The 13679-nt window shown below is 40.0% G+C and overlaps 1 protein-coding gene across 12 annotated transcripts in view; it reads right to left on the bottom strand.

Annotated features, from left to right (window-relative positions):
- The window catches only part of SCMH1 (Scm polycomb group protein homolog 1), a 270467-nt gene that overhangs the window by 32301 nt on the left and 224487 nt on the right, over window positions 1-13679 (bottom strand). For 8 of the 12 annotated variants that reach the window (XR_012081153.2, XM_072980285.2, XM_078380211.1 and 5 more), the window contains one exon: window positions 7267-7398. The exons of the other annotated variants lie outside the window; for them this stretch is intronic. Coding sequence is in view for 7 of the 8 variants with exons in the window: in XM_072980285.2 (XP_072836386.1) it covers window positions 7267-7398 (132 nt within the window). In the remaining variant the exon portion in view is untranslated. The remainder of the gene's footprint in view (window positions 1-7266; window positions 7399-13679) is intronic. 12 annotated transcript variants of the gene reach the window in all.

Raw genomic sequence — 13679 nt, 5'->3', positions numbered from 1 at the left:
CTGTGTTGTAGCCCTTGTTACATAATTTCTTCCTTGACATTTTGCAGCACAATATTACAGTTAGTATGTATGTGTATGTATGAGAAACATGCTTTTTGAGTGAGAAAGAAACCTCTGCTTTCTGAGAAGATATTTTTACCCCATTAAAAATGCATTTTCATGTAAATATGATGGGGGTTGCAAGGTTGTGAATCACTGTTTTTTTTTATCCTGGTCAGACAGTATGTTCCCCCGTTGATCTTTTGGTATCCATACCCTGTTTCCCCGAAAATAAGACCTAACCTGAAAACAACCCCTAGTATGATTTTTCAGGATGCTCGTAATATAATCCCTACCCCCAAAATAAGCCCTAGTTAAGTGAAACCCTGCCCTCCACAATTGTGCAGCATTGTGCAGCAACCAGAAGATGACATAGCTGTAAAATAAAAAAATACCCTGAAAATAACCCTAATTTGTTTTTGGAGCAAAAATTAATATAGGACCCTGTCTTTTCCCCCCCCCCCCGGGAAAACACGATAATCTAGATTTAATTTTTCCTTTGATTCTATTGCTTTTGAGGAAGAGATCTATTGTTTTTCTTCTTTTGTTCTCTATTCTTAACACCAATTATTATAATAATTCTCTTTACCTCTATGTGATACTCACTGAAAAGTTGGATTCAGGATTCTGAGCCTACTTCTGTCACCATTTACTCTTGTTTCTCACCTTTCATAAATAATTTTAAGTATTTCCTCTGTCGTCCATTTAGGCTTTTCTTTTATTTGGATTATAGGAACAGTCTTTCTACATCCTCCCAATAATTTCTCTATTTTCAACTCACAGTTCTTTCATTTATGATAAATTGAATTTAGTAATACAAATCTATTTTTATATGGATTTTAAATTTATCATAAATGTTAATTAAACTATATTCTGTCACTATAATGCCACTAGTGTTCTGTTTGTTTGTTTAGCTTTTTTTTATTTTTTTTCTACAGTATATTAACAATTTGTGGCCAGCAACACAATCTGCCCCTTGTCTTATTTTAGCAGACAGCATACAGCTTCTCCACCTACAACCTCTAATTATATAATCTATTTGATTTATCTAATGGCTATCTGGTGATGTTTTTGTGTACAGTCATCTGTTTAGTTTCCTACAGAAACTAAATAAACATCAAGAAATGTCTATCTATATTCTAGAATGTCAGAAAAGACCTACAAATATGCTCAAAAACCATCAAATGATGGATATGTGTGTCATAAAATGATAGGGTACCAAGAATCCTCACAGAGTCAGACTGGAGCCCCTGAAAGTTCAGATTTGGACCCAGACACTGAGATTCTCCTCTAAACAGGACCACAAATGTGGCACGAAGGCAGTAGTGCTCACATTAATGGAAACACTGCCTCTAGACTCAAAGCAAAGCTACACCTATCTCAGTACTCTTATCCAGGAGTTTGGTTAATTCCCTTCTGAAGCTATTTAACCCAGAAGCTTTAAAAATCATGTGGGATTGGAATATTAATCTCTTATTACTGCTAGTGTTTCTGTTACTAATAGTCTCTATAGAACTATTTAAAAGATATAGACAACTATATGTGGCTACGAAGAGCATGTTGGAAAGGCAGCTGAATTCCACAGAACTGACACCAATAGAACAATAACTAGGGGAATGTCATATTGAATTGTTTCAATACAGCTTCAGACTTTGTTAACATTTTTTAACAATTCATTTTCCATTGGTAAGGAAAGATCATAGGGAAGGGGATTTAAAACAGGGTACTGGGGTAAATAAAAAATACAGAATGTGATAGAAAACAATATACAGTGGTGCCTCGCACAACGATTGCTTCATACAACGATGAATTCACACAGCGATGGGTTTTTTTGAGGAATTTCCCCCATTGTTTAACTTTGTTCTCTATGGGGGAATTTCACTTAACGATGTCCCTTTTTGCTCATTTAAAAGTGTCTCAGAATGTTTGAAACCTGTTTTAAATGGTTGGATTCTATAGTGCACCTTGTTGAAACATGTGCAAACTTAATTTGGTTTTGTTCTGAGTCTTCATTAATTTTTGGTGATTTTTTTATTTTCCCCATTTAAATCAATTGAAATCAGTTCAATGCATTTAAATAGGGAAAACAAAAAATCACCAAAAATTAAGGACAACTCAGAACAACATCAAATTAAGTTTGCATAGGGTTCAGGAGGTGGGCTAACGATTGCAAGCATTTAAAACCTGTTCCAAACACTGTAAGGCACTTTTACAGGAGCGAAAAAGGACTTCGCAAAGCCATTGAAATGTACTGAGTCGGCTTCAATACATTCCAATGGAGGAAACATTGTTTCACTCAACGATGTTTCCTATGGGTTTTTTCACTTAAAGACGGCAATCTGTTCCAATTGGAACGGATTAACCGGTTTTCAATTCATTCCTATGGGAAATGGTGTTTCACAGAACGATGTTTCACACAACGTTGATTTTTTTGGAACCAATTAACATCGTTGTGTGAGGCACCACTGTATATCATTACTTTTGCTGATACGTTTTCTTACTAAGCTTATTCCACACTTATCTTGCCAGGTTTTTCTAAGCCTTTAAAATCTATAATTATATCTAATATTGTCTTTCTTATAATTTTGACCCATTCATGTTCTCATCTCTCATACAGTTATACAAAGGTTCCCACTTTTTTTTAGCCTCAACAATTTCTTTTTCTTTTAATACTTCAGTTAAAATATCCGTCTCTACTGCTTTGAAAAAATTTTCTATTAACTCCTGGATTGTTGGAGTCTCCTCTTTTTTCCAGTATAACATTCTTGTTGCTATACTTACATGTATAATCAAATATCTTTTTTTCTTTTTCTATTGAATCTGGTATTACAGTGGTTCCTCGCTTAATGGCAATAATCCGTTCCAGGAAAATTGCTATTAAGCAAAAACATGGTAAAGCGAAAATAAAAAGCCCATTGAAACACATTGAAAACCTTTCAATGCGTTCCAATGGGCTTAAAACTCACCGTCCAGCGAAGAGCCTCCATATGGCGGCCATTTTCGGTGCCTGTACAGCGAGGAATTCATCCCTAAACACAGCGGGGAGCCATTTTAATTACCCGGTGGCCATTTTGAAACTGCCAATCAGCTGTTAAAAAAACATCGTTTTGCGAAGAATTGGTTCCCGAAGCAGGGAACTGATCATCGCAAAGCCAAAAAACCTTATTTAGACCATTGTTTTGCGATCGCAAAAATGTCGTCGTGAAGCAGATTTGTCGTAATGCCGGGTAATCGTAAAGCGGGGCACGACTATACATTCAACAAAAACAGTTCAGGTTCATATGGAATTATAGAGGATAACGTTTTTGGTAAAAACTCATGGACTAGTTTCCACAAGCTCTTAACCTCGCTACAAGTCCACCACATATAATAAGAACTACCTTTTTAAAATTTGCATTTCCAACATTTGTTAGAGGTACTTTGATATATTTTTGATAATTGTTCAGGTGTCATATACGCAGTGGTCCCCAATCTTTTCTGAACCGCGGACTGCTTGCGAGTGGGTGGGGCACGCTTACATGCATGTGCGGTGGCATTCTCATGGATGGACGGGGGCTCACTTGCACATGCATGGGTGGGCGGGGCGTGCTTGTGTGCACATGGGGTGGCCAGGGCACCCATGTGTGTGGGTGGACGTGCATTGGGGGAGTGCGTGCGAGGTGTGTGTGGCAGATCTGTCTCCGCAGACCGGGGGTTGAGGACCCCTGATCTACAGAACATCTTATACATATTTTCTTTGTAGTTAATTGCTTTTGTTAACTTAATATTATCTTTCCCTATTTGTGACTCTAATTTTACGTTAATATTGTGGCCCACATTTTGGGCCCATTTTATCATACATTCTTTAACTATTTCATCTTCCATTTTTAATTTTAGTAGATAATTACACAACATTTTAATCAGTTTTTCCTCTACATTCAGAAGTCCCTTATCTAATGGTGTCTGTTCCTTACAAAAGCCTATTGTTTCATCTCTTGTATATCTCAAATCTATTTGTGCTTCTGTCCACCAATCATTATACCTTATTCTTCTAATTCTTTCCTTGATTTTCATACTTAAAATTTTTAACAAATCTCTATACCTCAAATGTTTCTTCTTCTCCATTAATGTCAGTTGTGTGAATGCTTCCATTGGTGAGACCCATTCAGGAACTCTTTGGTAATTTTCTTCCCAGATCTTAGTCCATACCCAGTTCAAAGCCTTCCTTATCAGATGATTCTTAGTTTATTGTCTTTTGCTTTTTGATACCATAGGCGTGCCATCCTAGGTTTAAATCATGTCCTTCTAGTTTTAGTATTGTGTCATTTTCTAAAACTATCCATTTCTTTCTCCAAACTAGAGCACAAGCTTTATAATATAAAAACCAATCTGGAACGCCAAAGCCTGCTAATTGTTTTGCATCTTGAAGTGTTTTTATTCTAGGTTTTTTTCCCCCTTGCCAGACAAACTTCTCCAGAGAAACCTATATGTGGGACAGGAAGCAACAGTTAGAACTGGATACGGAAACACTGATTGGTTCAAAATTGGGAAAGGAGTACGACAAGGCTGTATATTGTCCCCCTGCTTATTTAACTTCTATGCAGAATACATCATGCAAAAGGCAGGACTGGAGGAAAGTGAGGAGGAATTAAGGAACTTTGTAATGAGGGTGAAAGAGGAGAGTGCAAAAAACGGTCTGAAGCTCAACATCAAAAAAACTAAGACCATGGGCACTGGTCCCATCACCTCCTGGTAAATAGAAGGGGAAGATATGGAGGTAGTGACAGATTTTACTTTCTTGGGCTCCATGATGGTGCCAGCAGCCCCGAAATTAAAAGACGCCTTCTTCTTGGGAGGAAAGCGATGACAAACCTCAACAGCATCTTAAAAAGCAGAGACATCACCTTGCCAACAAAAGTCCGAATAGTCAAAGCTATGGTTTTTCCTGTAGTGATGTATGGAAGTGAGAGCTGGACCATAAAGAAAGCTGACCGCCGAAGAATTGATGCTCTTAAACTGTGGTGCTGGAGGAGACTCCTGAGAGTCACCTGGACTGCAAGGAGAACAAACCTACCCATTTTGAAGGAAATCAACCCTGAGTGTTCACTGGAAGGACAGATCCTGAAGCTGAGGCTCCAATACTTTGGCCATCTCATGAGAAGAGAAGACTCCCTGGAAAAGATGTTGATGTTAGGAAAGTGTGAAGGCAAGAGGAGAAGGGGACGACAGAGGATGAGATGGTTGGACAGTCTCATCGAAGCGACCAACATGAATTTGGCCCAGCTTGGAGATGCAGTGGAAGACAGGAGGGCCTGGCGTGCTCTGGTTCATGGGGTCACGAAGAGTCGGGCATGACTAAACGACTGTAACGTTCAGCCCTGCCCCCACCTGTCCGTCACAGCTGGGTAGTGGAACAGCAGCCAATGAGGGGACGGAAGGTGGTGCTAAAGGGGGAGGAGCTGGGATATAAAGGAGTGTGTATGGTGTTTGGGAGAGGAGATAGAGAGTTTCTGAGAGATGAGTGATAAAAGAGATTGATAGAAAGTGAGAAAGTGCCTGTCAGTGAGGGAAAAGTCTGTGTGAGCTAGTGTCTTATAAATAGTGATTGACTAATTGATCTTACACCAGTGATTTACTACTTTTATTCCATGTAATCAATAAACCTTTTATTTGTTTGAAAGAAACCCTTGTCCTTTTGATTATAAGGATAGGTTGGTGGCAGCAAGTTTGTGAAGTGATGTGATGGGCATTCTGAGAGGCCTGGAGTTGGCAGTGACATCAGAGTGCTGAGCCACGTTACAACGACTAAACAACAAGACAAACTTCATTATCTTTTTGTAAGTTCTTGAAGTATTAATTGTTTTGCAAGGACTCGTATTATCTCAGAAAGAAATATCATTTAGGTAATACATTCATCTTCACAGCTGCAATCCTCCCCATAAATGATAATTGAAATTTTGACAATTTTTCCAGATCTTTTTCAATCATACCAATTAGTCTGGTGTAGTTTTCTTTTATTAAAGTACTTGGGGTTTTTTTGGTAATCTAAATTCCTAGTTATTCCCCCCCCCCTTAAAACATGTTATTTCTACTAAATTTTGGATCTCCTCTTTCTTCATATTTTTGGTCAAAACTTGTGTTTTTTGTTTATTTACTTTTAGTCCACATACTTCCCCAACTTTTTTATTTATATTAGACTGTAGTGTGCAAAAGTATTTGCAGGTATTTCTATTTCTTTCATTTCCTTAATCAAATTTGTTGGAATCCAGCAGGCATCAATTCTTGACCAGCTTTTATGTCTATTCAAAAAATTTGTACAGTCTCTTGGATATTCTGTTCTCCATGCATCTATAATATATGATTCTTCTGCCAATTGTAAGTATTTTTTGGGATCATATTCCTTCTTTCCCCCCCTCTTTTCTCCTTATCCTGAAGAGGTATCTAGGTTTCTATCAAAGACTGCACTGAAGTCCCCCACTATACAATATTCCTGATAATCTCTGATAGGGAGTTATTTTTGTAGGTTTTTGTAAAATATTTCTTGATTTTCATTTGGTGCATACATATTTACAATCAGTATTTTTTCTGATTCTTTTTGTATTTCCACCAACAATATTCTTCCTTCTTGCGATGCATGGACCAATTTAGGGTTTAATTCTTTCCTTACATAGATGGCCAATCTTATTTTTTTTCCTAATCTAATGCTGTAAATATCTCTCCCAATTTTTGTTTTGCAATAGCTTATTGTCTGTTATCCTTATATGTGTTTCTTTTTGGCAAATCACATCCAATTTTAACTTTTGTAATTATAAGAAGATCCTTTTTTGTGGGGAGTTAGAATTTGTTAACAATTTAAAGAGTTTTTTGTTGTCTAGTATCAAGTATAAAAAAACTAAATTTAGCAAGTGTTAGACAGGTGTCTGGTTTGGGTGGATCAGGAGAAATTATTGTAATTTAAATGTACTTGGCTGCATTGACTCTTATCAAGGATACACAGGCAACAGAGATGAAGCAGACTCTGCAATCCAGCATTGAGGGGTGAAGCTACGCAAGAAGGATGCTTCCTGCAGTGCCAGTTATACATTCAAGATACTAATGGGGAGGATACTATCTGGACAAGCCTAACACAATGAGTGGGCTGACTGGACAGAGTATACGGACCTGTCAGTAACTTCATACAATTTAATCTACCTATCTCCTTCATAATGAATACTAACAGCAAGGCTGGGGAAAAGATGCTGTGCTCACCTTCCAAAGGGTGATGGTCATTCTTTGGTAACTTGGGGGAGAGAGTATCACTGTACAGAGGGGAATCTTGGGAATACCGCTTTGTACCCCGGCCTGGTCCCTGTAGAGAGCCATCTAACGAAATGCTCCCGTCTAGGAAGAGAGAACAAGGCCTGCTTATGATAAAGGTTTTCCTTGGAAATCTGCTCTGCCTGAGATCACCAGTTGATTTCCCTTAACACACAGTGGCCAATAATTCAGCTAACAGAAAGAAGGGCTTCCAAACTGCATTACTGTTTGAAACTTTAATTTCCCTTGAAATAAACTGCACCTGTCAGGCCTTTCAGTCCATTCAATAAAGGGAAATTTTGTGAATAGGACAGTGAGATTTCCAATACTGTCCTTGTTCTATTCTTTCATCTTTCAAATATGTGCTCCATCTAAAATAAGCCTTCCCACCCTCCCCAAAAAGTTTTAACTCTTCTGATTGCAAACTAAGTATCATTTTCCATTAAGACTAGGGCATTTATGTAGTTATAATAATTTCTCAAGTTAGATGGCTAAAAACAAAATATCCCTTTATATTAGTTTGTCTGGATGATTTCTTTTTTTTTTTTAAATGAAAATAATCTATTGTTAAAGATATGGATACATTTTGTGACAAGAAATTTTGAGTAAAAAACCCCACTATGACTTGCAAGCATGGTGGCAACCAAACAACCGAACAACCAAACATGATTTCTCATAACTACTCAGGGTCATTCCTTGATTAATTTACTATGTGCTTCTTAAAGTGGTTTTGAAAAGTAATGGATCATCTTAAGGAAAGTGATCCCAAAAGCTGCTGTATGTTTCAAAATATGCTTCCAAGACTTCTGAAATATTTGAATAGTGGGATAAGTGAATCTTAGGAAAACAAATTAAAACTCTCTAAATTTCATTACTGTCCCCTTAAAAGAAACTTCCCAGTATAACAAACATGTGTATGCTCTGAGTTCATTGCATAGCTAATACATGTATCCTTGTTTAAAACTGTATGTGAACATGTGTCGTGTGCATTCTAGGTCTCTCTGGAGAGAAGAATGTCATATAAAGGAAAATAATAATTAAATAAACTTCAGATATAGAACAACCTTTATCCCTACCTTTTCCAGTAATCAATGAATAGTCAAGACAGCTGGTGAGACAAGAAGATTGTTCAATGCAACTGGTAATATGTGATACTTCCAGTTGGTTCTAGCTATCCAGAATAGCTTATTTCAGCACTTTTTGCCCTGTAGGCCCAGACTTGCAAAGTCAGTGTTTTGCACTGTTTTGGTAGCTATCCAGCTAGACCATAAAGATTCTTTCCTGAAGGGAGTCCAAATCTGTTTGCCTTCCCTAGAATGCTACCTCACTCCTGTATGTATGCTTTGGCATTCCACAAAAGACTCAAGAAGCTATCATCTAGAGTCAGTGTTATACAAACACCCCATATACCTCAAGTCAACGTTTTTCATAGATTTGCTTATTTTTTCCACTCTGGACAGAGAATTTTGCAACTAAATGTAATTTTGAGATTTTTGTAAATGTACATTTGAAATTTTGGATGGTTCATAATCTCTCAGGGGTAGTTTCACCTAAGGTGATTCGTGCATCCACAGAGCCTTGTTGGAATGTTCTAGAGCTTTTGTGTGGAAGCAGAGACAGTACCATAAGCTCCCTCCCATATAAATACCTTGGCACCAATACCTAAATTCAAGTCAACCGCAGCTGCAGATGAGGGTGTAGTAAAGATATAGAAAGGATGGGATGTGTGACTTCACAGAGGACTATAAGTAAAATTTCTGAAAATTTCCTGGGAAATTTTCAGAAATTTTACCTCTCTACAGGGGACCACTCAAAGAACTACACTTACAGGTAGGCAACCTGTTCTTTGTGGCCTCTGTGAATCACACTTAGGGTGACCAGCAAACTCACCTACCGGGAAGGAGGGTGTCACACCAGAATGGATGAAAGTACTGTGCTTCCAAAGGAAGCAACTATTTTCTGCTGAACATCCAAGTGATAGTGCATAACAAAGGCTTTGACCAGGTGGCTGCTGCACAGACCTCCATCAGGAAGATGCCCTGGAGGAAAGCTGTAGATGCTGCCAATGATCTGGTGGAATGAGCTTGAAGTGTGTCTGGCTCTAGTGCATAGGCTAGCTAGTAAGCAAGCCAAACAGTAGAGGCCACCCATTTAGAAATGCTTCGGAAGGAAACCTGGTATCCATTAGAAGGGACTTGGTAAGTTACCAAGACAGACTTTGTCTGGTGAAACTCCAGGTAGGGATAGTCCACACTCAGAGCTGAAAGGTTGATGGCTTGCCTGGCTGAAGTGATTGTCATGAGGAATACAGTTTTAAGTCTGAGAAGGTGCAAGTCTGCCAATGCTAGGGCTTGAAGGGTGCTTCTGTGAACTGCCAAAGCACAAGAGTCAATGACCACTGATGCAGAGTTGGTTCGACATCAGTATATACATGTGACAGACGTTTAAAAACTGTTTTAGGGTTGGATGCTTAAAATTTTGTGCAGGTGGGGAACTGGGCCATTGATGGGCTACAATAGCTGTGATGTATACACTGATTGAAGAGAGGGAGAGACCACTGCTTGAGCTGGAGCAGGGACCAGAGGACCACGCAAAGAGAGGATTTTTCCAGAGATGTACCCATGGAAGAGGTGACAGTCACAAACCTCTTACACTTGTAGCATAGGCTTTTCTGGTAGAGGGCTTTTTGGCATGACAGAGTACGTTCATGAGGGAGGCCGAATCCTCCATGCCACGAGATGAAGTATTGGGAAATCTGGGTTGAGTATCTGTGAGTTGTTCTGAGTGAGGAGGAGAGAAAGGCACAGGAGGTGGTAAAACTTGGATGCCATGCACCAGAACGCCGGGGATCATGGTTGGCACAGTCTCTATAGGGCTACTACGTTGGCCTTGTCCTGGCAAAGTCTGACAACAACCTTGTGTAGGAGAGGGAACAATGGGGACATATAGAGGAAGGTTTGAGGCCAGCACTTAATGAAGGCATCACCTTGAGACCCTCTTCCGATTCCTGCCCAAGAATGATAATGGCAGCGTTTCTAATTTGTACAAGAGGTGAACAGGTCAATTTGGGGTGTCTCCCACTGGGCAAAAATGGTGCAGAAAACTTCTACTTCCAGTTACCATTCATGTGCCTGACACTTTGCAGCTGAGAAAGTCCAATAAGTTGTTATCCAAACCTGCCACATGCACAGCTGTGAGAAACACATGGTGGGAGAGAGACCAGTTCCACTGCCATGTAGAGGCGGCTTGAGGAGTGAGTGCCTCCTTGCTTGTTTATGTAAAACATCGCCATGGTGTTGTCCATGGTGATTTATACTACTTTGCCCTGAATATGATTCTGAAATGCCTTGCACGCCTTGATCACCACCAGGAACTCCAGCTAGTTGATGTGGAGTGTCTGATCTCTTGGAGACCATGCCACATGGAACTGAATTAATGCCCCAGCCTGTGAGAGTGGCATCTGTCACAACTTGGAGGTGAGGGTGCTGCTGCCTGAAGGGTCTGTCAATGGCAAGATTGTGTTACCGGGTCCACCAAGAGAGTTGGGTGAACAGTTTGGATAGAACTGTGAGCCAGGTGGAAGGAAGTGTGTGAAGCAGGTTGAAAAGTGCAAGAAATCATGCCTGCAGGGACCACATTTTCAGGCAGGCATGTGGAACAAGAGAAGTCATGGAGGACATCATGCCCAAGACATGCTGGGCCATGAAGGCTGAGACTCTGGTATGTGGGGAAAAGGCCCTGAGTACAGAAATGAAACTGAGGAGCCTGTTCTCTGGCAAAAACATCCTAGCCACTCTGGAGTTCAGAGAGGTGCTGATGTACTAAATTAATCTGGTCAGGTTGAGGGAGGACTTTTCTAGGTTTTTCCTTAAGCTGAGATTTCGCAGGAGGCATAGTGTGACTGTGATGTCCCACTGAGCTTTGGAACAGGAGTGAGCAACAATAGGCCAATCACCAATATACAGGAATGTTTGGATCCCTTCCAGTCTGAGGAACACTGCCAATTGGTAAATACTTGAGGAGCCATGAAGAAGCTGAACGGCATTCTCTTGAACTGATAAGTCTGGTTCTTGAGTTGGAAGTGTAGGTACGACCTCTGGCAGGCATCTATGGCTATGTGAAAACAGGCATCCCACAGATCTATGATGGCAAACCAATTTTCCTTGTGTAGCAGAGGGAGAATGGACTCCAAGGTAACTATGTTGAATTTGGTTGTGGTGATGTATGGGTTTATGTCTCTCCAGTCCAAAATGGGGCAAAGCCCACCATCCTTCTTAGGGATTGTGAAGTAACGGGAAATGCAACAGTGGACTCATGTTACAGGAAGCCAGATTTCTACTAAATATCAGGAAAAACTTCCTAACTGTTAGAGTAGTAAGATGGTGCCTTGAGAGGTGGAATGCAACACTGGAGGCATTGAAGAGAAACTTGAATAACCACCTGGCAGACATTCTTTGATTTGTATTCCTGCATCTAGCAGGGGGGCTGGACTTGACGGCCTTATAGGCCACTTCCAACTTCACTATTTTGTGATTCTATGAGAAGAACCTGTTTTCACGTGGTGTGGTGGAACATACTTGACTGTGTCTTTGAGGAGAAAGGAGTGTATCCCTTTAGGGTGGCCGAGGATGCTGTGATTCTGCAGCAGGATGGACGGAGATGGTGGAACTATATGTGATACCCACATTCAACAATGGAGAGGACTGACCTGTCCATAGTGACGTTCCTCCATGCATGTAGGTATGACCAGAGGATGGGATGATCTTACAGGTAGGTGGAAGGGCAGTATCTTGGTTTCTAGAACATCAAATCTGCTGCTTTGTCTTGCAATCATGGTGCCTAGTGGTAGGCTGTGGATGGGACTTGGCCCGGGTGGGCTGCTGCCTATAGCAGTAGGTCATAGCTGGCTGCCTACAGCTGTCTTGGGTGGACCTTTGATAGTTGACTGAGGAACACCACTACTGGGGGTGGTGTGGTCACTGCTGTTGTGGGGGAGCCTGGCAGCTGTACACTTTTTCTAAGTGTTTTTGACAATGTCATCTGTTTCAGCATTAAACAGACATTCCTTTTCAGATATGAAAACGAGGTCCTCAATGTGGACCTGAGCATCCTCTGCAAAGCCTCCCATCCAGAGCCATGAAAAATGCCATAGGACCACTGCCATAGCCATGGACATTGCAGTGGCATCCACCGAATGGAGTGCCAGAAGCATCTGTTGTGTGGCCAGGGAGATCCCTTCATGCTGGAAAGAAAGGACAAGCACCATTTTCTCCTTCAGGAGTGCTGCAATGAGAGATGACATGCTATCCCACAAGAAGCACTGAGAGGCTCCCATCATCCCTTGATAGTTCACCACTCTCATTGTGAAAGCCACAAAAGAATTGAGCCAGTGGCCCATGGTATCCATGCGGTGATCCTCCCTGTTAGGTGGGAGCAAATTCTGCCAGTAGCAGGAGTGAGAATGGGAAGCCTCCACAAAGATTGAATTCTGGGCTAGCTGCTTTTGGAGAAATCCTGCATTGGGATCATGAATGTGGTAGAGGCTGACAACCCTTAGAGAGATGGTATGGAAGGAGGCCATCCAGGAATGCCTTGCCATACTAAGCAAAGAAGGCAGAATGGACAATATAAACAAAAAGTGTGTTAAGCACAATATACTACAAGAATGTACTTACATGCTCTTAGAATCTATCTCATGCATGTTACAAAAATAACAGTCATGTATACAGTATGAAAGTTTATAATATCCAAACCACATTGAGATATATACAGCCAGAGGGAAGCCAAGAAAATTTCTCAAGGCTAATATATGTTTATAATGTATACAATTCCTATATTGATAAATACAATTCCTATATTGATAAATACAATTCCTATATTGATAAAGACAATTCCTATATTGATAAAAACAATTTCTATATTGATAAATATATATCCTCTGGGAAGCCTAAAAATCATTAATGAGAAATGCTAAATACATTCATAGAGGTGCTGAATTCATATAGTCCATATTTTGTTATGCTTGAAGTTTCCTTGAGAGTTTTTTTTTTAAATTCTCACCGCTTTTCTTCAGAATCTAGTTTTGCTTTGGTAACAAACTGTCCATTGCTGCTGACCAAGATTCTTGCATATTAACTTGGTTTCTGTTTTCTTTATCAAAGTGCTAGGACTCAGTATTACCAATAAAGAATTTGAAGTATAGAAAACACACATTCACATTCCATACACCTTCAACAAAATATTCAAATCATTGTTATTGTTATTATATGCTCAAAAATGTCAGTCCAAGTAAGGTTCTTGGGGAGAAAAAACTCTATCCTGTACCTAGTTTGCAGATGTCTTTAAATGTTTTCAAAGCACAACCA

The sequence above is a fragment of the Pogona vitticeps genome, chromosome 9 (genome assembly GCF_051106095.1).
Source record: "Pogona vitticeps strain Pit_001003342236 chromosome 9, PviZW2.1, whole genome shotgun sequence".
NCBI lineage: Eukaryota > Metazoa > Chordata > Lepidosauria > Squamata > Agamidae > Pogona > Pogona vitticeps.
Note: the sequence above shows the minus strand (reverse complement) of the source record. Positions and strands in the feature narration are given on the sequence as shown.